Genomic DNA, 25,345 nt, shown 5'->3' on the forward strand with positions numbered 1-25,345 from the left:
TTTGCTCTGTACCCTTACCAATGTTTAGTATTGCCCCTGTTTTTTTCTTTTATTTTAGTCAATCTGATAGATATATAGTGATATCTCATGTAGTTTTAATTTCCATTTTTCTAATAACTACTGATGATGAACATCTTTATGTGCTTATTTGCCATCTGTATTTATTCCTTGGTGAAATGCCTATTTAGATCTTTGCCCATTTTCTAACTCCTGAGTTTTGAGGATTATTTATATTCTGAAAGTCCTGTAGTTTTACATTTAACTCTGTGATCCTTTTTGTATTAATATCTGTATAAGATGTGAGGTTTAGGTCAGGGTTTCTTTTTTTTTTTTTTTTTTTGCCTATGGATGTAATTGCTCCAGCACCATTTATTGAAAAGGCTGTCTTTCCTCAACTGAATTGATTTTGTACCTTTGTCAAAAATCAGTTGTGCTTATGTGTGTGGGTCTACTTCTAGGGTCTTCTTTCAGTTCCTCTGACCTATGTGTCTGTCTCTGCACCAACACCACACTGTCTTGATAACTATAGCTATACAGTGACCTTCATATCAGGTAGAGGAATTCCTCCCACTTTATTCTTTATCAAGATTGTTTACCTCTTCTAGGGCCTGTGGCTTTCCATATAAATTTTAGCATAAGCTTATCTATTTCCTATGGAGAATCATCTTGGTATTTTGATAGGAATTGCAGAGTCCGATTCTCTTAAAGATACATGCTGAAATACCTGTGGAGGAAATTATGTGATTATAGGATTTGCTCCAAAATTATTTGGGATGGGTTAGAATAAGTGGATAAGACTAGAGACAGAAGGTACACAGTTGGCCATGATCATTTTTGAAGATGGTAATAGTACATAGTGTATCATACTATCTTTTCTGCTTTTGTATATGTTTAACAGTTTTCATAATAAAGGTTTTTAATTGCCTCATATTTAAAGGAATGTTTTAATATTGAATTTTAAGCCTAAACTCCTGAAATATCTACTGAAGTTTAGATCTAAATACCCTTTTAACAAGGTCTAAATTTAATATTGTATATCTATGTCATTATTATTTATCAGTCCCTTTTGAAAGGTTTCACATTATCAGTTTCTAGAAAGGGAAGTAGTATTTAGCCAGATTGTACCAGGTTCATACCCAGTGAATATAACTGATACTTCGTTTCATGTTCCAGGCACTGCTGAGAAAGATCTAGAAAGTGCTAAACTTGTACAGATTTTACACACACTGCTAGCAGATGAGAGGAGTGCTCCTGAAATCAAATATAATTCCATGGTCCTGATCTGTGCTCTCATGGGATCTGGTACGTATTTCTTCTGTCATTTGATATTCACCAACGTATGGTTGACATTAAATATAAAATAATAGTAAATGGTGGCTTTGGGTTTTAAAAGCATTAGAAATTAGTTTATGGAAGATACAGGATTACTTTTACACTGCAAATACTCCCAAAAGATTCTTAGTAATGAAAAGTATTATATAGCAAATATAGGCAAAAGTCAATGTTAAAAAATGAATACCTTTAAGTTTCATTAACCCTAAAATATTTTATATAAAGAACAAATTCTGATTTTGTATACCATGATATTAGCTAAGGAGTTTGTTCAAGAAATCATTGGCATATCTTGTTATACATTTCATGGACCACTTGAAAAGAACATGTATCCTGCTGTTATCGAGTGGTGAGTTCTATAAATGTCAATTAGATGTTTTTGTTTGGTAGTGGTGTTTCTGTATTCTTGCTGATTTTCTACTCGGTCTGTCAATTTTTGAGAGAGGGGTGTTGAAGTCTCCAGCTCTTATTGTTGATTTGTCTGTATCTCCCTTCAGTTCTATCAGGTTTTGCTTCATATATTTTGCAGCTCAGTTGGTAGATGCATACACCCTTCCTAGTGGATTTACCTTTCTTTCGTTATGTAATGCTCGTCTCTGTCTCTGGTAGTTTTCTTTGCTCTGAAGTCTACTTTATCTGATATTAATATAGCTACTCCTACTTTCTTTTGAATAACATTCACATGATCTTTTTCTACCCTTTCAGATTCAATCTTTGGTATCTTGTATTTGAAGTGTAGGCAGCATATTGTTGGGTCATGTTTTTTAATCCACTCTGTCATCCCCCCACCTTTTTTATTAATGCTTAAAGATTACATAATTCCATCCACAAAGTTGGTTATCATTATTAGTACTACCATTTGTTAGACAAGGAAACCAAGACTGTGAAGGAAGTAAGCAGGGACATTGCAGTGGTGCTGGGTGAGGAGCGGTGAACATAAATTGTCCTGTCTGGTTAGTGACAGGCACTTTCAAGGTGATGGTAACAACCAAAATGATGGGCAGTAGAGGGGGTGGGTGTCGGGAAAGCACCTCTGGTCGTGAGCCTTGATGGGCAGAGTCGGGTTTCTAGGTGGACTTTTTTGTGCACACACCAAGGGTGGATATGTCTCCTGGGGCAGGCTCACCTTATCCAAGTACAAAACCAGAATGGTAGTTTACTTATATATAATGAGAAGTATGCCTGCCACTGACCTCAGAACACCCCAAGTACACATGTCTGGCTCATTGACTCCTTCAGGGCAGACAGGCATCAAGGGTTGCTTGATGAGCTTTGATCTGAACAAGGAGAATTAAATGAATGGACGGTGTAATGGCATCAGGTCAAAGTGGTTTGATGCATCTGTCTCTGCAGCTGCATCAGCTTTGCCAAAGGAACTGGAAGCATGGAATCCCTTGGCTTGAGGCTCCTCCCTCTTTTTGGATGTTGCTGGTGTGGCTCTGTCTGCATTGCCCACAGTAGTGTTTTCTGTTCTATGCTGCTGTACTGACGAATGCCCCAGTAACCTCTGCTTTGCTTGCATTCTTTGAGGTAATTGTTGATACTTTCCACAAATCCTGCTTGCGCAAACCCTCAAATGTTCTCCTTTACAAAGAGTGCATCCATTCTCAATTTGACCAATAAATAAATGGTCAAGACACTCTTGTGTTAAGTCTTTAGTTAAGGAAGTATTTCCTTTGGTTATTTTCTGAATTTTTCCAGGGCCAGTATTTTTAGTGATGCACTGTTAGAGAAAAATAGAAATATTATTTGGGTAACTGGTAAGATTTTTTTTTTTTTTTTTTTACTGTAATAATGATACCCAAGTTGGAGAGCAGTGGGAAACAAAGTTTGTGTGTTGTTTAATCAGTAAGCAAAAATCATTTACTATTTCTTTGGGTTTTTTATTATTATTGCAGTTTTTAATATTTATTCCATGTATTTAAATTAATTTTAAAAAGTTCACCCATTTCTCCCAACCCCAATCCCTGCCACCTGCAACCACCAATCTATTCTCTGTATCTATGAACTTGGTTTTTAGATTTCACATATAAGAGAGATCATATGGTATTTGTCTTTCTCTGTCTTATTTCACTTAGAATAATGCCCTCAAGGTCCAGCCGTATTGTCACAAATGGCAAGATTTCATTCTTTTTATGGCTGAATAATATTCCATTATATACACACACCATAATTTCTTTACTCATTCACGTATCCATAGACATGTAAGTTGCTGCCGTATCTTGGCTTTTCTAAGTAATGCTGCAATGAACATGGGGTGCATATGTCTTTTCAAATTAGTGACATTTCCTCTGTATACATTTAGAACCACATTAGTGTTATAATTTTTGTTTTCAACCATCAAACATAATCCAGAAAACTCTTGAGAAAAGGAAAGCCTATTGTATTTATCTATATGTATTTGCTATATCTGTTCTCTCTGATGTTCCAGAATTCCTTTTTTTCCCTTTCTGTTTAGAGAACTTCCTTTAGCCATTCTTTTAGGTTAGGTCTGTTTGTGACAAATTCTTATTTCCTTTATTATTCCTTATTTATTCATTTTCGTTGAGAATATCTTGATTTCTTCTTCATTTCTGAAAATATTTCTCTGTGTATAGAATTCTGGGTTGACAGTTCTTTTCTTTCATGTGAAAAATGTTGTGCCACTTTCTTCTGGCCTCCATAGTTCCTTTTGAGAAATCCACTGTCTCACTGTTTGTTTTTTCCCTTGTAGGTAAGGTGTCATTTCTGTCTCAAGACTTTTTTCTCTTAGTTTTCAAAAGTTTGAATATGATTTGTCTTGGCAGAGATTTCTTTAGGATTATCCTGTTTAGGGCTTGCTCAGCTTCTTGAATGTGTAGGCTTATGTCTTTTGCTAAATTTGGGAAGTTTTTAACCATGTTCCTTCAGGTACTTTTTCAGTCCCACCTTATTTCTCTTCTCCTTCAAGGCCTCTAATGACATAAATGTGAGCTCTTTAGTTATATCCCACAGGCCCCTGAGGTTTTGTTCATTTTTTTTCCAGTTTATTATCTCTCCGTTGTTCAGATGGGGTAATTTGTATTGCTTTAAGTTCACTGATTATTTCTTCTGTCTTCTTCATTCTGTTGTTGAGCCTATCAAGCTTTTTGTTGCAGGTACTATAGTTTTGAGTTCTAAAATTTCTATTCTCTTCTTTATATCTTCTGTTTCCTTGCTGTGATCTCATTTGTTTCGAGCATGTTCATAATTGTTCAGGCATTTTCTTAATGTAAAATATACATATAATTTGCCATTTGAACCATTTTTAAGTGTACAGTTCAGTGGATTAAGTACATTTATATCACTGTGCAACCATCCCCACCATTCATCTCCAGACCTTTCTCTTCTTTCCAAACTGAAACTCCATACTCTTTAAACAATAACTCCCTAATCACCCATCTTCCCAGCTTTTGGCAACCACCATTTTATTTTCTCTCTTTATGAATTTGACTACTCTTGGTACCCCATGTAAGTGGAATCATACAATATTTTTCCTTTTGTGTCTTGCTTATTTCCCTTAGCATAATGTCTTCAAGGCTCATCTATGTTGTAGCATGTGTCAGAATTCCATTCCTTCTTAAGGCTGAATAATGTTCCATTGTTTGTATATATTACATTTGGTTTATCCATTCATCCATCAGTGGACATTTGGGTTATTTTCACCTTTTGGCTATTGTGAATAATGCCACTGTGACCATGAATGCACAAATATCTGTTTGAGTTCCTGCTTTCAGTTATTTTGCTTATATACACAGAAGTGGAATTGCTGGATAATACAGTAATTCTATGTGTAATTTTTTGAGGAACCACTGTACTGTTTTCCACAGTGGCTGCACCATTTTACATTTCCACCAGAGGTGCACATGGGTTCCAGTTTATACATCCTCGCTAATATTTGTGATTTGGTTTTGATAATAGCCATCCTAATGGTTGTCAGGTGGTATCTTATTGTAGTTTTGATTTGAATTCCCCTGATGATTAGTGATGTTGGGGATCTTTTCATTTGCTTATTGGCCGTTTGTATATCTTATCTTCTTTGGTGATATGTTTATTCAAGTCCTTTGCCCACTTTTTATTTGGGTTGTTTTTTGTTGTTGACTTGGAAAAGTTCTCTATATGTTCTGTGTATTAAATGCTTATTGGATATATGATTTGCACGTATTTTCCCCTATTCCAAGAGTTGCCTTTTCACTGTTGTGTCCTTTGATACACAGAAGTTTTTAATTTTAATGAAGTCCAGTTTATCTATTTCTCCTTTTGTTGCCTGTGCTTTTCATGCATATCCAAAAGATCATTACTAAACTCAATGTCATGAAGTCTTCCCCCTATGTTTTCTTTTAGAATCTTACAGTTTTAGCTCTTATGTTCAGGTCTTTGATCTATTTTGAGTTATCTTTTGTATGTGATGTAAGGTAAGGGCCCACCCTCATTTTTCTCCTGTGCATATTACCAGCACCACTTGTTGAAAAGACTGTCCTTTTGTCATTGAATGGTCTTGACACCCTTGTCGAAAATTATTTGACCATATATGTAAGGGCTTATTTCTGGGCTTTCTATTGTATTCTGTTAAACTCTCTGTCTTTATATCAGCACCACACTGTTTTGATTATTGTAGCTTTGTAGTAAGTTTTGAAATTAGGAAGTGTAAGACCTCCCCATTTCTTCTTTTTCAAGATTGTTTTAGATATCTGGAGTCCCTTGAGATTCCATCTGAATTTTAACGTGAATTTTTCTATTTCTGCTAAAAACGTTGGTTCTGGTTTCATTTTTTGTATTTTTTTAGCCTTTCCACTATGTTTATTTTTATGTTATTACATGTAATGAAACTGATTATTTTTATTATTAGTTTTACCATTATACTCTATTAGTGATTGTTTAATTTTTTTTTTAATTTTTATTTTATATTGGAGTATAGTTGATTAACAATGTTGTGTTAGTTTCAGGGGTACAGCAGAGTGATTCAGTTATACATATACATGTATCCATTCTTTTTCAAATTTTTTTCCCATTTAGGTTTTTACAGAGTATTGAGCAGAGTTCCCTGTGCTGTACACTAGGTCCTTGTTGGTTATCTATTTTATACATAGTTGTGTGTATATGTCAATCCCAAACTCCCAATCTATCCCACCCCCCCTCCCCCCCTGGTAACCATAAGTTCATTCTCTAAGTCTGTGAGTCTGTTTCTGTTTTGTAAATAAGTTCATTTGTATCTTTTTTTTTTAGATTCTGCATATAAGCAATATCATATGATATTTGTCTTTCTCTGTCTGACTTATTTCACTTAGTATGATAATCTCCAGTCCATCCATATTGCTGCAAATGGCATTATTTCATTCTTTTTAATGGCTGAGTAATATTCCACTGTATATATGTACCACATCTTCTTTATCCATTCATCTGTCAGTGGACATTTAGGTTGTGCTACGTCTTGGCTATTGTAAACAGCACTGCGGTGAACATAGGGGTGTGTGTATCCTTTCGGACCATGTTTTTCTCCAGATATATGCCCAGGACTGGGATTACTGGATCATATGGTAGCTCTATGTTTAGTTTCTTAAGGAACCGCCATACTGTTCTCCATACTGGCTATACAAATTTACATTCCTGCCAAGTGTAGGAGGGTTCCCTTCTCTCCACACCCTCTCCACCATTTATTGTTTGTAGACTTTTTGATGATGGCTATTCTGACTGGTGTGAGGTGGAATCTCATTGCAGTTTTGATTTGCATTTCTCTAATAATTAGCGATGTTGAGCATCTTTTCATGTGCCACTTGGTCATCTGTATATCTTTGGAGAAGTGTCTATTTAGGACTTCGGCCCATTTTTTGATTGGGTTATTTTTTTTTGATATTGAGCCACATGAGCTATTCGTAAATTTTGGAGACTGATCCTTTGTCAGTCGCATCGTTCGCAAATATTTTCTCCCATTCTGTGGGTTGTCTTTTCGCTTTGTTTATGGTTTCCTTTGCTGTGCAAAAGCTTTTGAGTTTAATTAGGTCCAATTTGTTTATTTTTGTTTTTATTTCCATTGCTCTAGGATATGGGTTGAAAAATATCTTGCTGTGATTTATGTCAAAGAGTGTTCTGCCTATGTTTTCCTCTAAGAGTTTTATAGTGTCTGGTCTTACATTTAGGTCTTTAATCCATTTTGAGTTTATTTTTGTGTATGGTGTTAAAGGATGTTCTAATTTCATTTTTTTACATGTAGCTGTCCAGTTTTCTCAGCACCATTTATTGAAGAGACTGTCTTTTCTCCAACGTATAGTGTTGCCTCCTTTGTCATAGATTAATTGACCATACATGTGTGGGTTTATTTCTGGGCTTTCTATCCTGTTCCATTGATCTATATTTCTGGTTTTGTGCCAGTACCATACTGCTTTGATGACTGTAGCTTTGTGGTATAGTCTGAAGTCAGGGAGCCTGATTCCTCCAACTTCGTTTTTACTTCTCAAGATTGCTTTGGCTATTTGGGGTTTTTTTTGTCTCCATACAGATTTTTAGATTTTTTGTTCTAGTTCTGTGAAAAATGCCATTGGTAATTTGGTACGGATTGCATTCAATTTGTAGACCGCCTTGCGTAGTATCATCATTTTGACAATATTGATTCTTCCAATCCAAGAACATTGTACAGTATATCTGTCCATCTGTTTGTGTCATCTTCGATTTATCTCATCAGCTTCTTATAGTTTTCAGAGTACAGGTCTTTTGCCTTCTTAGGTAAGTTTATTCCTATGTATTTTATTCTTTTTGATGAGATGGTAAATGGGACTGTTTCTTTCATTTCTCTTTCTGATCTTTTGTTGTTAATGTATAGAAATGCAACAGATTTCTGTGTATTAATTTTGTATCCTGCAGCTTTACCGAATTCACTGATGAGCTCCTTGTCTTGTTCCTGATCTTAGAGGAAATGCTTTCAGCTTTTCACCATTAAGTATGATGTTAGCTGTAGGTTTGTCATATATGGGCTTTATTATGCCCACTTTGTAGAGAGTTTTTATCATAAAAAAGGGTGTTGAATTTTGTCAAAAGCTTTTTTCTGCATCTATTGAGATGATCATATGGTTTTTATTCTTCTATTTTTTGATGTGGTGTATCACAGTGATTGATTTGCATATATTGAAGAATCCTTGCATCCCTGGGATAAATCCCACTTGATCATGGTGTGTGATCCTTTTAATGTATTGTTGGATTTGGTTTGCTAGTGTTTGTTTACTATTTTTGCGTCTGCGTTCATCAATGATATTGGCCTATAACTTTCTTTTTTTGTGGTATCTTTGTTTGGTTTTGGTATCAGGGTGATAGTGTCCTCCTAGAATGAGTTTGGGATTGTTCCTTCCTCAGTGATTCTATTGGAATAGTTTCAGAAGGATAAGTGTTAAATCTTCTCTAAACATTTGATAGAATTTGCCTGTGAAGCCATCTGGTCCGGGACTTTTGTTTGTTGGGAGTTTTTTAATCATAGCTTCCATTTCAGTACTTGTAATTGGTCTGTTCATATTTTCTGTTTCTTCCTGGTTCAGTCTTGGGAGATTTCTAAGAATTTGTCCATTTCTTTTGGGTTGTCCATTTTATTGGCCTATAGTTGCTTGTAGTAGTCTCTTATGATCCTTTGATTTTCTGTGGTGTCCATTGTAACTTCTCCTTTTTCATTTCTAATTTTATTCATTTCAGCCCACTCCCCTGTTTTTTCTTGATGAGTCTGGCTAAAGGTTTATTAATTTTGTTTATCTTTTCAAAGAACCAGCTTTTAGTTTCCTTGATCTTTTTTTTATCATTTTCTTTGTCTCTATTACATTTATTTCTGCTCTGATCTTTATGATTTATTTCCTTCTACTAACTTTGGGTTTTGCTACTTCTTCTTTCTCTAGTTGCTTTAAGTGTAAAGTTAGGTTGTTTATTTGAGATTTTTCTTATTTCCTGAGGTAAGATTATATTGCCGTAAACTTCCTTCTTAGGACTGCTTTTGCTGTGTCCCATAGGTTTTGGACTGTTGTGTTTTCATTGTCATTTGCCTCTAGGTATTTTATGATTTCCTCTTTGATTTCTTCAGTGATTCATTGGTTGTTTAGTGGCATATTGTTTAGCCTCCACGTGTTGTGTTTTTTACAGTTTTTTTCTTGTAGTTTCGAATCTCATAGCGTTTTGGTTAGAAAATTTGCTTGATAAGATTTCAATTTTCTTAAATTTACCGAGGCTCGCTTTGTGGCCCAACATGTGATCAGTCCTGGAGAATGTTCCATGTGCACTTGAGAAGACTGTGTATTCTGCTGCTTTTGGATGGAATGCTCTATAAATATCAATTAAGTCCATCTGGTCTGATGTGTCATTTAAGGCCTGTGTTTCCTTATTGATTTTTCTGTCTGGATGCTCTGTCCATTGATGAAAGGGGGGTGTTAAGGTCCCCCACTATTACTGTGTTACTGTCAATTTCTCCTTTTATGGCTGTTAGTATTTGCCTTTAAGGTGCTGCTGTGTTGGGTGCATATATAGTTACAATTGTTATATCTCCTTCTTGGATTGATCCCTTGATCATTAATTACATAGTGTCCTTTTTTGTCTCTTGTAACAGTCTTTATTTTAAACTCTGTTTTGTCTGATATAAGTATTGCTACTCCAGCTGGTTCTGGTTTTATACCTCAGTTTTATCAAAATAAACAACATCAGTTTGAGGGATGCTAATTACATTAAACTTACTGGACTTAAAAGGAATCCTGTATTTTACTGTAACTGAAGTTAAATAGAGCAAGAAAACCAGAAAGAGGAAGATAGACAGTAGGCTCCTTTTTAGATTTCCTATCACAGAAATTTGTTGAAAGGATGTGAGATAACAATCTTTTTATTTGCCACAAAATTAATTTGAAACAGATCTAAGATTTTTCTGTGAGTATTGGACTTCATATTTGAACCAATGATAGGGTTAAGTAAGGAGTGTATAACTAAACCTTGTGAGCATACAGTGAGCTGTGTTTTAATTATAACTCATTACTTTAATCAACCTTTGACTGTAGAACTTGACATCTGATTTATTTTTATAAAGCGTCTCTGATTTTTTTATCCTAAAAAACAAACATCCCTAAAAAAGACATTTCTAGGCTACTGCTGTGTCTTTTTCCAGAATTGTTCCTCGGTATCATTTATTTATTTTTTTATTTTTATTTTTTAAGATTTTTAGAAATTTCATGTAATGTCTGAAACATTTATATTAACATATTTCCATACATATTTCCATACAAATACAAATATAAGATTTTTAGAAATTTCATATAATGTCTGAAACGTTTATATTAACATATTTCCATACAAATACAAATATAAGATTTTTAGAAATTTCATGTAATGTCTGAAACATTTATATTAACATATTTCCATACAAATAACCCAATGAAAGTTTAGTATTAGTTGTTTTGTTTGTTTGTTTTTTTGTACTGCAGGTTCTTATTAGGCATCAATTTTATACACATCAGTGTATACATGTCAATCCCAATCGCCCAATTCAGCACACCACCATCCCCACCCCAGTTTTCCCCCCTTGGTGTCCATATGTCCATTCTCTACATCTGTGTCTCAACTTCTGCCCTGCAAACCGACTCATCTGTACCATTTTTCTAGGTTCCACATATATGCATTAATATACGATATTTGTTTTTCTCTTTCTGACTTACTTCACTTTGTATGACAGTCTCTAGATCCATCCACGTCTCAAGAAATGACTCAATTTCGTTCCTTTTTGTGGCTGAGTAATATTCCATTGTATATATGTACCACATCTTTATCCATTCGTCTGTTGATGGGCATTTAGGTTGCTTCCATGACCTGGCTATTGTAAATAGTGCTGCAATGAACATTCGGGTGCATGTGTCTTTTTGAATTACGATTTTCTCTGGGTATATACCCAGTAGTGGGATTGCTGGGTCATATGGTAATTCTATTTTTAGTTTTTTAAGGAACCTCCATATTGTTCTCCATAGTGGCTGTATCAATTTACATTCCCACCAACAGTGCAAGAGGGTTCCCTTTTCTCCACACCCTCTCCAGCATTTGTTGTTTGTAGATTTTCTGATGATGCCCATTCTAACAGGAGTGAGGTGATACCTCATTGTAGTTTTGATTTGCATTTCTCTAATAATTAGTGATGTTGAGCATCTTTTCATGTGCTTCGTGGCCGTCTGTATGTCTTCTTTGGAGAAATGTCTATTTAGGTCTTCTGCCCATTTTTGGATTGGGGTGTTTGTTTCTTTAATATTGAGCTGAATGAGCTGTTTATATATTTTGGAGATTAATCCTTTGTCTGTTGATTCGTTTGCAAATATTTTCTCCCATTCTGAGGGTTGTCTTTTCGTCTTGTTTATGGTTTCCTTTGCTGTGTAAAAGCTTTGAAGTTTCATTAGGTCCCATTTGTTTATTTTTGTTTTTATTTCCATTACTCTAGGAGGTGGATCAAAAATGATCTTGCTGTGATTTATGTCAAAGAGTGTTCTTCCTATGTTTTCCTCTAAGAGTTTTATAGTGTCCAGTCTTATATTTAGGTCTCTAATCCATTTTGAGTTTATTTTTGTGTATGGTGTTAGGGAGTATTCTAATTTCATTCTTTTACATGTAGCTGTCCAGTTTTCCCAGCACCACTTATTGAAGAGACTGTCTTTTCTCCATTGTATATCTTTGCCTCCTTTGTCATAGATTAGTTGACCATAGGTGCGTGGGTTAATCTCTGGGCTTTCTATCTTGTTCCATTGATCTATGTTTCTGTTTTTGTGCCAGTACCATATTGTCTTGATTACTGTAGCTTTGTAGTATAGTCTGAAGTCAGGGAGTCTGATTCCTCCAGCTCCATTTTTTTGCCTCAAGACTGCTTTGGCTATTCGGGGTCTTTTGTGTCTCCATACAAATTTTAAGATGATTTGTTCTAGTTCCATAAAAAAATGCCATTGGTAATTTGATAGGGATTGCATTGAATCTGTAGATTGTAGTATACTCATTTTCACAATGTTGATTCTTCCAATCCAAGAACATGGTGTATCTCTCCATCTGTTGGTATCATCTTTAATTTCTTTCATCAGTGTCTTATAGTTTTCTGCATACAGGTCTTTTGTCTCCCTAGGTAGGTTTATTCCTAGGTATTTTATTCTTTTTGTTGCAATGGTAAATGGGAATGTTTCCATAATTTCTCTTGCAGATTTTTCATCATTAGTGTATAGGAATGCAAGAGATTTCTGTGCATTAATTATGTATCCTGCAACTTTACCATATTCATTAATTAGCTCTAGCAGTTTTCTGGTGGCAGTTTTACGATTCTCTATGTATAGTATCACGTCATCTGCAAACAGTGACAGTTTTACTTCTTCTTTTCCAATTTGTATTCCTTTTATTTCCTTTTCTTCTCTGATTGCCATGGCTAGGACTTCCAAAACTATGTTGAATAGTAGTGGTGAGAGTGGACATCCTTGTCTCGTTCCTGATCTTAGAGGAAATGCTTTCAGTTTTTCACCATTGAGAATGATGTTTGCTCTGGGTTTGTCATATATGGCCTTTATTATGTTGAGGTAGGTTCCCTCTACGCCCACTTTCCAGAGAGTTTTTATCAGAAATGGGTGTTGAATTTTGTCAAAAGCTTTTTCTGCATCTATTGAGATGATCATATGGTTTTTATTCTTCAATTTGTTAATATGGTGTATCACATTGATTTGCGTATATTGAAGAATCCTTGCATCCCTGGGATAAATCCCACTTGATCGTGGTGTATGATCCTTTTAATGTGTTGTTGGATTCTGTTTGTTTGCTAGTATTTTGTTGAGGATTTTTGCATCTATATTCATCAGTGATATTGGTCTGTAATTTTCTTTTTTTGTAGTGTCTTTGTCTGGTTTTGGTATCAGGGTGATGGCGGCCTCATAGAATGAGTTTGGGAGTGTTCCTTCCTCTGCAATTTTTTGGAAGAGTTTGAGAAGGATAGGTGTTAGCTCTTCTCTAAATGTTTGATAGAATTCACCTGTGAAGCCATCTGGTCCTGGACTTCTGTTTGTTGGAAGATTTTTAATCACAGTTTCAATTTCATTACTTGTGATTGGTCTGTTCATATTTTCTGTTTCTTCCTGGTTCAGTCTTGGAAGGTTATACCTTTCTAAAAATTTGTCCATTTCTTCCAGGTTGTCCATTTTATTGGCATAAAGTTGCTTGTAGTAGTCTGTTAGGATGCTTTGTATTTCTGCGGTGTCTGTTGTAACTTCTCCTTTTTCATTTCTGATTTTATTGATTTGAGTCCTCTCCCTCTTTTTCTTGATGAGTCTGGCTAATGGCTTATCAATTTTGTTTATCTTCTCAAAGAACCAGCTTTTAGTTTTATTGATCTTTGCTATTGTTTTCTTTGTTTCTATTTCATTTATTTCTGCTCTGATCTTTATGATTTCTTTCCTTCTGCTAACTTTGGGTTTTGTTTGTTCTTCTCTCTCTAGTTTCTTTAGGTGTAAGGTTAGATTGTCTACTTGAGATTTTTCTTGTTTCTTTAGGTAGGCTTGTATAGCTATAAATTTCCCTCTTAGAACTGCTTTCGCTGCATCCCATAGGTTTTGGGTTGTCATGTTTTCATTGTCATTTGTCTCTAGGTATTTTTTTATTTCCTCTTTGATTTCTTCAGTGATCTCTTGGTTATTTAGTAACGTATTGTTTAGCCTCCATGTGTTTGTCTTTTTTACATTTTTTTTCCTGTAATTCATTTCTAATCTCATAGCGTTGTGGTCAGAAAAGATGCTTGATATGATTTCAAATTTCTTAAATTTACTGAGGCTTGATTTGTGACCCAAGATGTGATCTATCCTGGAGAATGTTCCGTGTGCACTTGAGAAGAATGTGTAATATGCTGTTTTTGGATGGAATGTCCTATATATATCAATTAAATCTATCTGGTCTATTGTGTCATTTAAAGCTTCTGTTTCCTTATTTATTTTCATTTTGGATGATCTGTCCATTGGTGTAAGTGAGGTGTTAAAGTCCCCCACTATGATTGTGTTACTGTCAATTTCCTCTTTTATAGCTGTTAGCAGTTGCCTTATGTATTGAGGTGCTCCTATGTTGGGTGTATATATATTTATAATTGTTATATCTTGTTCTTAGATTGATCCCTTGATCATTATGTAGTGTCCTTCCTTGTTTCTTGTAACATTCTTTATTTTAAAGTCTATTTTATCTGATATGAGTATAGCTACTCCAGCTTTCTTTTGATTTCCATTTGCATAGAATATCTTTTTCCATCCCCTCACTTTCAGTCTGTATGTGTCCCTAGGTCTGAAGTGGGTCTCTTGTAGACAGCATATATATGGGTCTTGTTTTTGTATCCATTCAGCCAGTCTATGTCTTTTGGTTGGGGCATTTAATCCATTCACGTTTAAGGTAATTATCAATATGTATGTTCCTATGACCATTTTCTTAATTGTTTTGGGTTTGTTTTTGTAGGTCCTTTTCTTCGCTTGTGTTTCCCACTTAGAGAAGTTCCTTTAGCATTTGTTGTAGAGCTGGTTTGGTGGTGCTGAATTCTCTTAGCTTTTGCTTGTCTGTAAAGCTTTTGATTTCTCAATCAAATCTAAATGAGATCCTTTCCGGGTAGAGTAATCTTGGTTGTAGGTTCTTCCCTTTCATCACTTTAAGTATATCGTGCCACTCCCTTCTGGCTTGCAGAGTTTCTGCTGAGAAATCAGCTGTTAACCTTCTGGGAGTTCCCTTGTATGTTATTTGTCGTTTTTCCCTTGCTGCTTTCAATAATTTTTCTTTGTCTTTAATTTTTGCCACTTTGATTACTATGTGTCTCGGTGTGTTTCTCCTTGGGTTTATCCTATATGGGACTCTCTGTGCTTCCTGGACTTGGGTGGCTATTTCCTTTCCCATGTTGGGGAAGTTTTCGACTATAATCTCTTCAAATATTTTCTCTGGTCCTTTCTGTCTCTCTTCACCTTCTGGGACCCCTATAATGCGAATGTTGTTGCGTTTATTGTTGTCCCAGAGGTCTCTTAGGCTGTCTTCATTTCTTTTCATGCTTTTTTCTTTATTCTGTTCCGCAGCAGTGAATTCCACCATTCTGTCTTCCAGGTCACTTATCCGTTCTTCTGCCTCAGTTATTCTGCTATTGATTCCTTCTAGTGTAGTTTTCATTTCAGTTATTGTATTGGTCATCTCTGTTTGTTTGTTCTTTAATTCTTCTAGGTCTTTGTTAATCATTTCTTGCATCTTCTCAATCTTTGCCTCCATTCTTATTCCGAGGTCCTGGATCATCTTCACTATCATTATTCTGAATTCTTTTTCTGGAAGGTTGCCTATCTCCACTTCATTTAGTTGTTTTTCTGGGGTTTTTTTCTTGTTCTTTCATCTGGTACATAGCCCTCTGCCTTTTCATCTTGTCTATCTTTCTGTAACTGTGGTTTTTGGTCCACAGGCTGCAGGATTGTAGTTTTTCTTGCTTCTGCTGTCTGCCCTCTGGTGGTTGAGGCTATCTAAGAGGCTTGATGGGAGGCTCTGGTGGTGGGTAGAGCTGACTGTTGCTGTGGCGGTCAGAGCTCAGTAAAACTTTAATCCACTTGACTGTTGATGGGTGGGGCTGGGTTCCCTCCCTGTTGGTTGTTTGGCCTGAGGGAACCCAACACTGGAGCCTACCTGGGCTCTTTGGTGGGGTTAATGGCAGACTCTGGGAGGGCTCACGCCAAGGAGCACTTCCCAGAACCTCCACTGCCAGAGTCCTTGTCCCCACAGTGAAACAGAGCCACCCCCCGCCTCTGCAGGAGACCCCCCAACACCAGCAGGTAGGTCTGGTTCAGTCTACCCCAGGGTCACTGCTCCTTCCCCTGGGTCCCGATGCGCACACTACTTTGTGTGTGCCCTCCAAGAGTGGGGTCTCTGTTTCCCCCAGTCCTGTCGAAGTCCTGCAATCAATTCCCACTAGGCTTCAAAGTCTGATTCTCTAGGAATTCCTCCTCCCGTTGCCAGACACCCAGGTTGGGAAGCCTGACGTGTGGCTCAGAACCTTCACTCCGGTGGGTGGACTTCTGTGGTATAAGTGTTCACCAGTCTGTGAGTCACCCACCCAGCAGTTATGGGATTTGATTTTACTCTGATTGCGCCCCTCCTACCGTCTCACTGTGGCTTCTCCTCTGTCCTTGGACGTGGGGTATCCTCCTTGGTGAAGTCCAGGGTGTTCCTGTCAATGATTGTCCAGCAGCCAGTTGTGATTCTGGTGCTCTCACAAGAGGGAGTGAGAGCACGTCCTTCTACTCCGCCATCTTGGTTAATCCTCCTCGGTATCATTTAAATAAGCATTTTGGGTATATGTTTGTTTTAGGTTGAGTGTATAGTAAGAAAGATTAAAACAACCTAATAGAAGCATATCTGTTGCCTTGTTTTTGTCTTCCAGAATCTCTACACAAGGAAGTACAGGATTTGGCCTTTCTAGATGTTGTATCCAAACTTCGCAGTCATGAGAACAAAAGTGTGGCTCAACAGGCCTCTCTCACAGAGCAGAGACTTGCTGTGGAAAGCTGAGAACTACCCCTCCCTGATACACCTCTCATTTCCCCTTTGTCCTCCATCCAGCTGCCTCTTCTGCTTCATTCTCTTCCATATCACTTGTGCATGCGTGTAATGTTCCAATGCCAATTGAAGAACTGCTGTAGGTACCTGCCCAATAAGATTTCTAAACCCATAGTTAGTGTGAACATGAATTTGTCAAAAACAAGTCTCCACCCCATAACTGTTTCCTTGTATTCCTGTTGCTTGAGCTACATTAAGTAGAATGTGCATGTTGTAGTCCTATGATTATGACGTAAACTTGGTACTACACAATGACTTGCTCCTCATCCTTGGTAGACTACATAATAATGTACTGGTAAATTAGAAACAAATGAGAATGCAGCAGGATCTGACTAGCTTATGAATGATGGAATTGAATAGTAAAAATAGCTCCATTTATTGGTGCTTGGAAAGCACAGTGACCAAAAAACCTGTATGGCTGCTTATTCATTAGTCTTACCTACTAATGTCAAACCCACGGTACCTAGAGTTAAATAAAGTCCAGTGCTCTCGCTCTTTACCCTCTGGTTTCCTCTTCTTCCTTTGTAGACTCTTGAAACTGCCACAAACTTGGCAAGACTTCCTAAGGTTTTTTATGTCATATTTAATTGGCCGTCATCAGTAGCCTGATGTTGAAAACGTTTGTAGTTTTCAGCATGAAACTAAGGGGTTGAAGAATATTACACTAGTACATCTTGTTTTTTGCCTGTATTTTAGATTCTGATATATGTACAGTTTCACCTCAGAATTTCTTCCATCAGTTAATCAACATTGTTCAACACATGTCTTTAAAAGTCACTCGGCATTTGTTTTCAACTGAGAAAGTTGAGTACAGCTCTTTGGAAAATGGATTTTTTTTTTTTTCTGTTTTTCACCATTCAGCTTGAAAGCAAGATGTTTCCTTGGTCTTTTAGCCCTTTTAAATTTTATATGAGAACTAGCAGAGCATATGAAAAAAGATTAAGAAATGTTTGTCTAGACTAAAGAAAGGAAGCAGGTCATAAAAGCCATAGTAGCCAGTCCAGTTCATTCTGCACATGGCCTCATCCCGGTAGCTGTTAGAGTTTCCCACCTCCACTTTCCACAGAGCACTGCAGTGGATCTTAAAGCCTATCGGAAAGTGACGGTGCCAAGTGCCAAGATTCAAGAGGTAAGAAGCCCCCTTGGCAGAATGTAGTACACTCTTCACTGCTACCACCACACCAAACGGGTCTTAGAGCTTTGAAACACATGAACATCCCTGTGACATACCTGCCTTCTCCGAATGCCCAAGTGTGACAGATACTGGCTGAAAGGTAAGGTGGGCTCCTTGCTCTCCAAAATTGATGCTGCGCGTCTCTATGGGGTGACCGAAGTTGGACTTTTGACTCTGAAATAGCTGTAATTCGAGAAAGTTAAAACCCCAGTGGAGGTAAAGAACTTTTTGACTGTTCCCTTTGATGTCCAAGAAAAGGACGATTTATTGTGAGTGCTTATGCTACATTTACTGTAAGAATGATCTTGTTCATTGTCTTCTCCTGGGCTGGATAGTGGACTGTATTTTATTTTAGATTTTGAAAGACATCTGTAATGTTGCGTCATAGGCTGTCCATATTAATAACTAAATAAACAGTATATAAACTGTAATGACATCATGTGGTTTATTTGTATATTTTACTTCTATTTCCAGCTCCTAGAACAGTGCCTGCTCATTGTTGGTGCTCAGTAAGTATTTGTTGAATGAATCCCTACTTCCATGAAACGTCCAGAGTGCCTGAACTATTTCTAGACAGATTGATAGAGAAATTGAGATGTAGGTATTTGTCTGACTTCAAAGAATTTTTCTTTTTTGATAGTAGGATCTGTCTGTATTGAAAAGCATTATATAGAAAACCTCGGAACAGAAGCACGGACTTGAGAAAAGCACGGACTCGAGAAAACATACTGTCTGGGCCAGCTGCCAGCAATCAATTTGCTGATATGCTAGGAACTTGCATCTTCAGCAAAACAAAATGCAATTCAAATCACCGGTTGTTCTGCGGCGTGACCAGACCAGAGGCTGTGCCCTTGTGATGACAGGGCTCCAGCAAACTCGGTGACGCGCTGCTGTGCCATGGCAGCGGGTGGGAGTCCACAGACACTACCGTCCCTCTCCTACTACTTGGTCCCGGTTTTAGAGACCACCTTTACGTTAGTTTGCTACTCACTAAGAGTGCATTCTAAGGGAAAGATGGGAGGAGCCGCACAACAGAGCTTTCATTACCACTTTGTGCCAGGACTAGAGCATAGATGAAAAGCAGAAAGGCCAAAACTTAGAGGGAAGAAGATGTCTGAGTGAAATGCACTGCAATGTCCTCCTTTCCTCCCTCCCAGTCCCATTAGCTCCTTGGAATCTTGCTAACCACCCACCCAGAGTGTAACTTCACTGTGCTCAAAGCAAAATGGATTAAATACTGGCCCATAATCCTGTGTCTTCCTTGATAAAACATGCTTTGAGCATTCTATCTGATAACAGTGGAGATGTGGAACAAAATTTTTCAGTTCTAATACAATTTCCTCTTGGGTGGAACAGAATGCTCTCAGATATAAACATTAGTGTGAAGTGTTCTGAGAGACCCCTGCATGTGAAGATTTCAAAAAGAAATACTCTTTGGTATCATTAGAAGGCTTATTATCTAATTCTGTTGAACATAAGGAGTGAAGATGTCTATTACTCAGGTGAGCATTATCCTTTGTATCCAGCTGTTAATAGAATCAGTAAGCTTAAAAGACACTTCTTAACTCTAGGAAGCCATACATTTGAATCATACAAGTGTCTATTAAAAAGCACTTAATGATATCCGGGGTGAATCTTCATGGCTGTAACCAGGAAAATTGAGGGGTTTTTTTTCACAGATGTGATCTCTTAGTTTACATACAAAGATACATCATTATATGCCATGTGGCGTCACAGATATGTTTTAAAGGTCTGTCTTACTAAAATGTTGTGGCAACTATTTGAAAAGTGGGATAAGTGGAAAGAGTAAGGTCTCTGGGTACTGCCTCTTCCATAGTCACATCCTGGTTCTATTACTTGCTACCTATGTGACCGTTGCCAATTACTTAAACTCTCTGGGCCTGTTTTCTCATTGAATTTAATAATTCCTCCTTCCCGGGGTTTTTGTGACAATTCAAACTTTCAGAGGTTGACGGTAAAGCTGGAGGGAACTGCGACATCTTATGGCCTAAACTATATTCCCCACCTTCCCCCTACGGGATTCCTGGCTAAAGGAATTCAGAGAACAAAAGCCAAATAGGAGAATTAGTTCTAGAGAGATTGATAGAGAAATTGAGATTTAGATATTTGTCTGACTTCAGAGAATTTCTTTTGATAGTAGACTCTGTCTCTATTAATAGTATATTAATAATGTATTAATAGTGTCTATTAATAGTTTGAGGAGCACGCAGTTGTCCTCCATACAGAGTGCATAACCTCTTACCTCCTTCCCCCTGAAACTAAGATGGCCAGGTGGGCAGAGAAGGCCTTTCAGTGTAGCTCCCACTGTAGTACTTCCTCTTCCTGTCTCAGACCTCTTCATCTGTAAAGTGGGAATAACAGTACTAGCTCAGTGATATTAGCTTTTATTAGTATTATTACTAAGTCAATATAGATAAAGCTGTAGTAGTGAGTTTTTCCTCAGTATAGAAACAAAACAATCCCCCTTTCCCATTTTCAGTGCTGCCACCTGTTTATCAGTATGTATAAAATATACCTTTTTAATATACATACTTCTCATTATATGTCTTTCGTCTTTTTCTTATATATAAATGCTGTGTGTTTTGCATAAAGGTTTATGGTAACTGTGCTCTGAATCCTGTAATAGAATCCACTCATTTATCATTATGCTTCTTGACTAGACAGGCAGATCCCCTTGTTGGAGGTTTCCAGGGGTAAGCTGTTATTAGCTCCTTGTATGCCGTGAATGGTAAGCTACAGTATTTGAAGGAAAAAGTGAGCTTTGCATGGAATTTATGCTCCTAAGTTCAATTTATTTATTCTTTCCTTCTCAGTTGACTTTTTGAAGTTCATTATTTCCTTATCCTTACTTTGTTTCTTCCCAGAAAAACAAACAAACCCTTTTACCAAATTGAGCTTTTTAGCCATGGCCACAGAGGTTGTAATCTGTCATCATTTCAGAAATGGACAATATGCATCTGTCTGCTATTTATAACACTAGATAGGCATTTAATATGGCAACAATTCGTTTATATACTGGAACCAATTATAATTAGACCAAACTTAAGCCAGGTAGGAACTGATGCCTGGGTTCTCCTGACATTCGTTTCCTCAGTCCCTGGCTTTTCTACTGCCTGATGTCACATTTGTCCAAAGAGAAATGTAGAGCCTCGCACTTCCTAAGCAAACTGGAGGATCAGGGTGATGTCTTCTCCCAAGTGGTTTTAGTGGGTTCTCTGATCCCCAGCATTATGAATGCAGCTTTTAAGGAGTAAAAGTGGAGCAAGTAGGATGGTTAAGCCATGGACACAGGGGCTCAGGGGAGAAGTGACTTGATTCAAATACCACCTACAATCTAAAAAAAAACCTTCGTTTTCACATTCACCCCCAACCTCAGAGCACATTCTTAGAACTTATCCATGACTCAGAGATCTGTGGTTTTGCTGGTAGGCATGTGTGCAATCTTATATTAATCTGCTTAACCACACAAAGGTAAAACCACATTCAGTGGTGTGTGGAACTTTATAGTGTTTAGTTGGTGTTGGTCACATATACAGAGAATTTTCTGTTTCAGGATTAGGTTTTAGGAAAATTAACCAGCTAGGTTTTTTAATCTTCATCAAGGAAGTTTAAAGCCTAATCCTGTCATACTTTGAAGCCTCTTAGTCTCAAGTTTGGGATTTTTTTAAATTAAATAATTCAAAAGATCTTTATTAGATTTCTGTTATCTCAAGATAAAAATTTTTAAAGCTTTAACCCAGATTTCCAGTGTATAAACTTTATATATATTTTTAGAAGATCTATGGTTGGATTTAGTGTTCCTTGAAAAATTAAAAATAGAACTACAATACGATCCAGCAATTCCCCTTCTGTGTATTTACCCAAAGAAAACAAAAACACTAGTTTGAAAAGATATATGCACCCCTGTGTTCTAGATATGGAAGCAACCTAAGTGTCCATCAACAGATGAATGTATGAAGAAGATACAGTGGTGTATACAGTCGTACCTTGATATCCACTGGGGAGTGGTTCCAGGACCTGCCTCAGATACCAAAAATCCATGTACGCTCAAGTACCATAGTTGGCCCTCTGTATCCATGGTCCTGCATCTGTGGAATCAACCAACCACAGATTGTGTAGTACTGTAGTTTTTATTGAAAAAATCCACGTATAAGTGGACCCGTGCAGTTGAAACCTGTGTTGTTTAATTACTCAGTCATTAAAAAAGAGTGAACTCTCAGCATGTGCAACACCGTGGCTGGATCTAGAGGATATTATGCCAAGTGAAGGGAGACAGAAAGACAAACACCATATGATTCACTTACACTTGGAATCTAAAAACAACAAAAACAAAACAGAAGCAGACTCACAGATACAGAGAACAAACGGGTGGTTGCCAGAGGGGAGAGGGGTGTATAGCTGGGTGAAATAGATGAAGGGGATTAAGAGGTACAAATTTCTAGTTATAAAGTCATGGGGATGTGATAAACGCATAGGGAATATAGTCAATAATACTGTAATAACTTGTATGGTTACTAGACATGGTGATTATTTCATAATGTATTTAAATGTCAAATCACTATGTTGTACACTTGAAACATTATATTATACATCAACTGTACTTAAATTTTTTAAAAATCTGATTTTCAAGTATACTTGACAGATATTACTTACTATTGCAGTAGTTATTTTGTCATTTATTGATTCCCAGGAATCCTGAAGGAAAGAAACTCAAACTATACCCTCAGATTACTGTCAAAAATAAATTCCTATATGAATTCTCACTTTGAATTTTATAACCATATCTACTTTAAAATAGGCCTCCCTTCTAGCCAAATGATGTTTTTGTGGTTTTTTTGGTTCATTTTTAATGAACTGTCATACAAAGAACAGAGCGAAGCCTGCTGGGAAGCTGGCTACACCCCTGCCCTTAGGGTGTCCGTGCCCTCAGATGAAAAACCTCTGCTCCTTTGCGGGCATTTCACAGTGCTCTCCTGCGGCCACCATCACCCCACCACCAGGACCAGAGAAGGTCAGCTGCCTTTGATCTTGACCGCTCTTCAGGGATATCTGCTCTGCTTCTTGGTGCTCCCTCCTTCGCCATGTCTAACATAAGCACATCAGATGAATACCTGTGATTACCTAGAACTTATAAAGGAGGTAAAGGTTGAATCATACTCTTAAGATTGCAACCCAACAGTAGAAGATAAAGTGCTGCCCTAATCAGAGTGAACCACGGGGAGGAAATATTAACCAGAGTGGCTTTGATTTTAGACCCATCTCTGCAGGAACCCAAAATAGTCCCTAACTTCAATTGGTGCCAACAATCCGTACACAGTTCCTTCACCCTCACCCTCCGTTTTTTTATGGTTCTAGAATGTATCCCACTCTCCACCATGCCTCTCCTAAAATGACTTCCTTTTTCATGCAGGTAAGTATAGAAGGAGTTATTAATGACTCATATTCCACTCTTTTCACCCACACCCCTCACCCCCTGGTGCCCAGTAGAAGTTAGGGGAAGTGACACTTTGAGCTAAGTGACCATTGGTCACCATTGGTCACCAATGGTCTAGCAAAGTGACCATTGAGCTTCATAATAGGACAATCTACACAATCTGTTAAATCCTCTGCTTCCCCCTCTCCTACCCCTTGCCCTCTTGTTCCCCTTATCAGGATCACTGTGAGATGCAGGGCCTTCCCCTGCACTGACCAAAGAAAAGCAAGAGATGGAAAGCAGAGATTACCTGTACATCTGGATGTTTATAACCTGATTTGGTAGTCCCTTACTCTGTAAAATGCAGGCTTCGTCTGATGCAGTTTCGGAAGGATGTTCTGGCGTGCTCTCCACAGCAATTGCCCTGCGTGTGTGCATATTTTACATAGTTGAAGTGTTATGCCACATGTAGCTACATCCTTTTTTTTCCACTTACACAATAAGCATTTTTCCACATTACTAAGAACTCTGTTTCATAACCTCATTTTTAATGGCTGCATATTCTCCAATTACATGGATGTACCATAATTTACTTAGCCATTTCCCCACATCTGGACATTAAAGACATATTTCAAGTTTTGAAAAACAAACCTCAAATGCTAAGTCATGAGCATTTGCAGATGCTCAACTAAAAACATCTGACCTGTAAGTCCCCTCTGCTTTCTGCCCGTAATCCTAAATTAAAAACTCCATTCCTTTCTCCTTCAAGAGTCCTTATCAATTTCTCAATTCGGCCTCTTTGTACCCTTCCTGATCCACTCGTACGTTTGTCACCTCCCGGACACTCTGCTCCTGCAAAGTTCTTGCTGGTCTCCTAAGGGGACCCACCCCAAGGGGTAGTGGCGTCGCAAGGGTGGGGCAGCTGCACCTCCCTCCTGGCATCCGGGCCTTAAATCAGCTGTACCCACTCACCCTTCACCAGCGCCGCTTACCAGGTGTCTCAGAGAGGGCCTCTAGAAAGAGGTGGCACAGAGCGCACCTCCAAGTGCCCACTGGAGCTGGTGTTGAGCTAACTGGAGTCTCATTGCCTCTTAGCCCTGCCATCCACCACTCCCAACGCCTCTGCACCCGTTGCCAAGCTTGTGAACTGCCGTTCTGATGGGTTCCAGGTGATGAGCTCGCTCCAGGCACCGCTCACATGGAGGGAGGAGAGAGGGGAGGAGGGCCTCTTCTTCCACAGGAGTCCTCGTTTAACACTCCCGAGGCATCTGTGACCTGGCTAACCCGTTTCTTCCTCTAGAGACCAGGGCAAGCTGGGGGCCCTCATACATCTTTGTTTGCTCCACATGGTATTTTGAAAAAAAAAAAGAAAACGAACAGCTGTAAACACTGAAATTTTGGATGATTTTGCATAAAAATCTAGTCATTTGCCTTTTCTTTTACAAGGGGGAGAGCTGGCGACCAGGCATTCTGCATCCCAGGAGGGCGGCGTGTGGCTGTGACCCTGTGCCCTTGGACAGGGCATGCGTCTCCAGCCTGTCAGTCCCCACCTGGCCCACCTCCCCTGTGCCCCTCAACTCCACAGCCCCCGGAGGCCTGCGTGGCTTCACCCTGTGGAGACCTCGTGTGTAGTCTGTCTGCTTCCAGAGCAGAAGGGGTGGGGATTTTTAGGGGAAGAGAAGCAGCGCCACGGGAAGGGCCTTGTCAAACAGAGGTCCAAATACTTGACCCTAGGGCATTTTTATGACCTGTGCAAACTTGGATTGTTTTTATCCCCTCAGAGAAAAGACTCGACACTCTGAAGGCCAGTGACAGCTGCAGTCTGACTGTCAAGTGTC

At 38.1% G+C, this 25,345-nt stretch overlaps 1 protein-coding gene and 1 long non-coding RNA gene across 5 annotated transcripts in view; one reads left to right on the forward strand and one right to left on the reverse strand.

The window, feature by feature from the left end:
- Positions 1-18,504, forward strand: part of RAP1GDS1 (Rap1 GTPase-GDP dissociation stimulator 1) — a 170,579-nt gene extending 152,075 nt beyond the window's left edge. For all 4 annotated transcript variants that reach the window (XM_007184071.2, XM_007184070.2, XM_007184069.2 and 1 more), the window contains 2 exons: positions 1,174-1,302; positions 16,724-18,504. In XM_007184071.2, coding sequence (XP_007184133.1) covers positions 1,174-1,302; positions 16,724-16,851 — 257 coding nt within the window. In that variant the 3' untranslated portion in view covers positions 16,852-18,504. The remainder of the gene's footprint in view (positions 1-1,173; positions 1,303-16,723) is intronic.
- A 1,829-nt stretch (positions 18,505-20,333) lies between these two features.
- On the reverse strand, positions 20,334-24,837 carry LOC130708217 (uncharacterized). The gene is made up of 4 exons (XR_009008320.1): positions 24,500-24,837; positions 23,818-23,931; positions 22,081-22,182; positions 20,334-20,435 (listed from the first exon to the last, which is right to left on the reverse strand). It is a non-coding gene; the product is annotated as an uncharacterized LOC130708217 (long non-coding RNA).
- Between the last annotated feature and the right edge of the window lie 508 nt (positions 24,838-25,345).

This window comes from Balaenoptera acutorostrata, chromosome 5 (genome assembly GCF_949987535.1).
Source record: "Balaenoptera acutorostrata chromosome 5, mBalAcu1.1, whole genome shotgun sequence".
Taxonomy (NCBI): Eukaryota; Metazoa; Chordata; class Mammalia; order Artiodactyla; family Balaenopteridae; genus Balaenoptera; species Balaenoptera acutorostrata.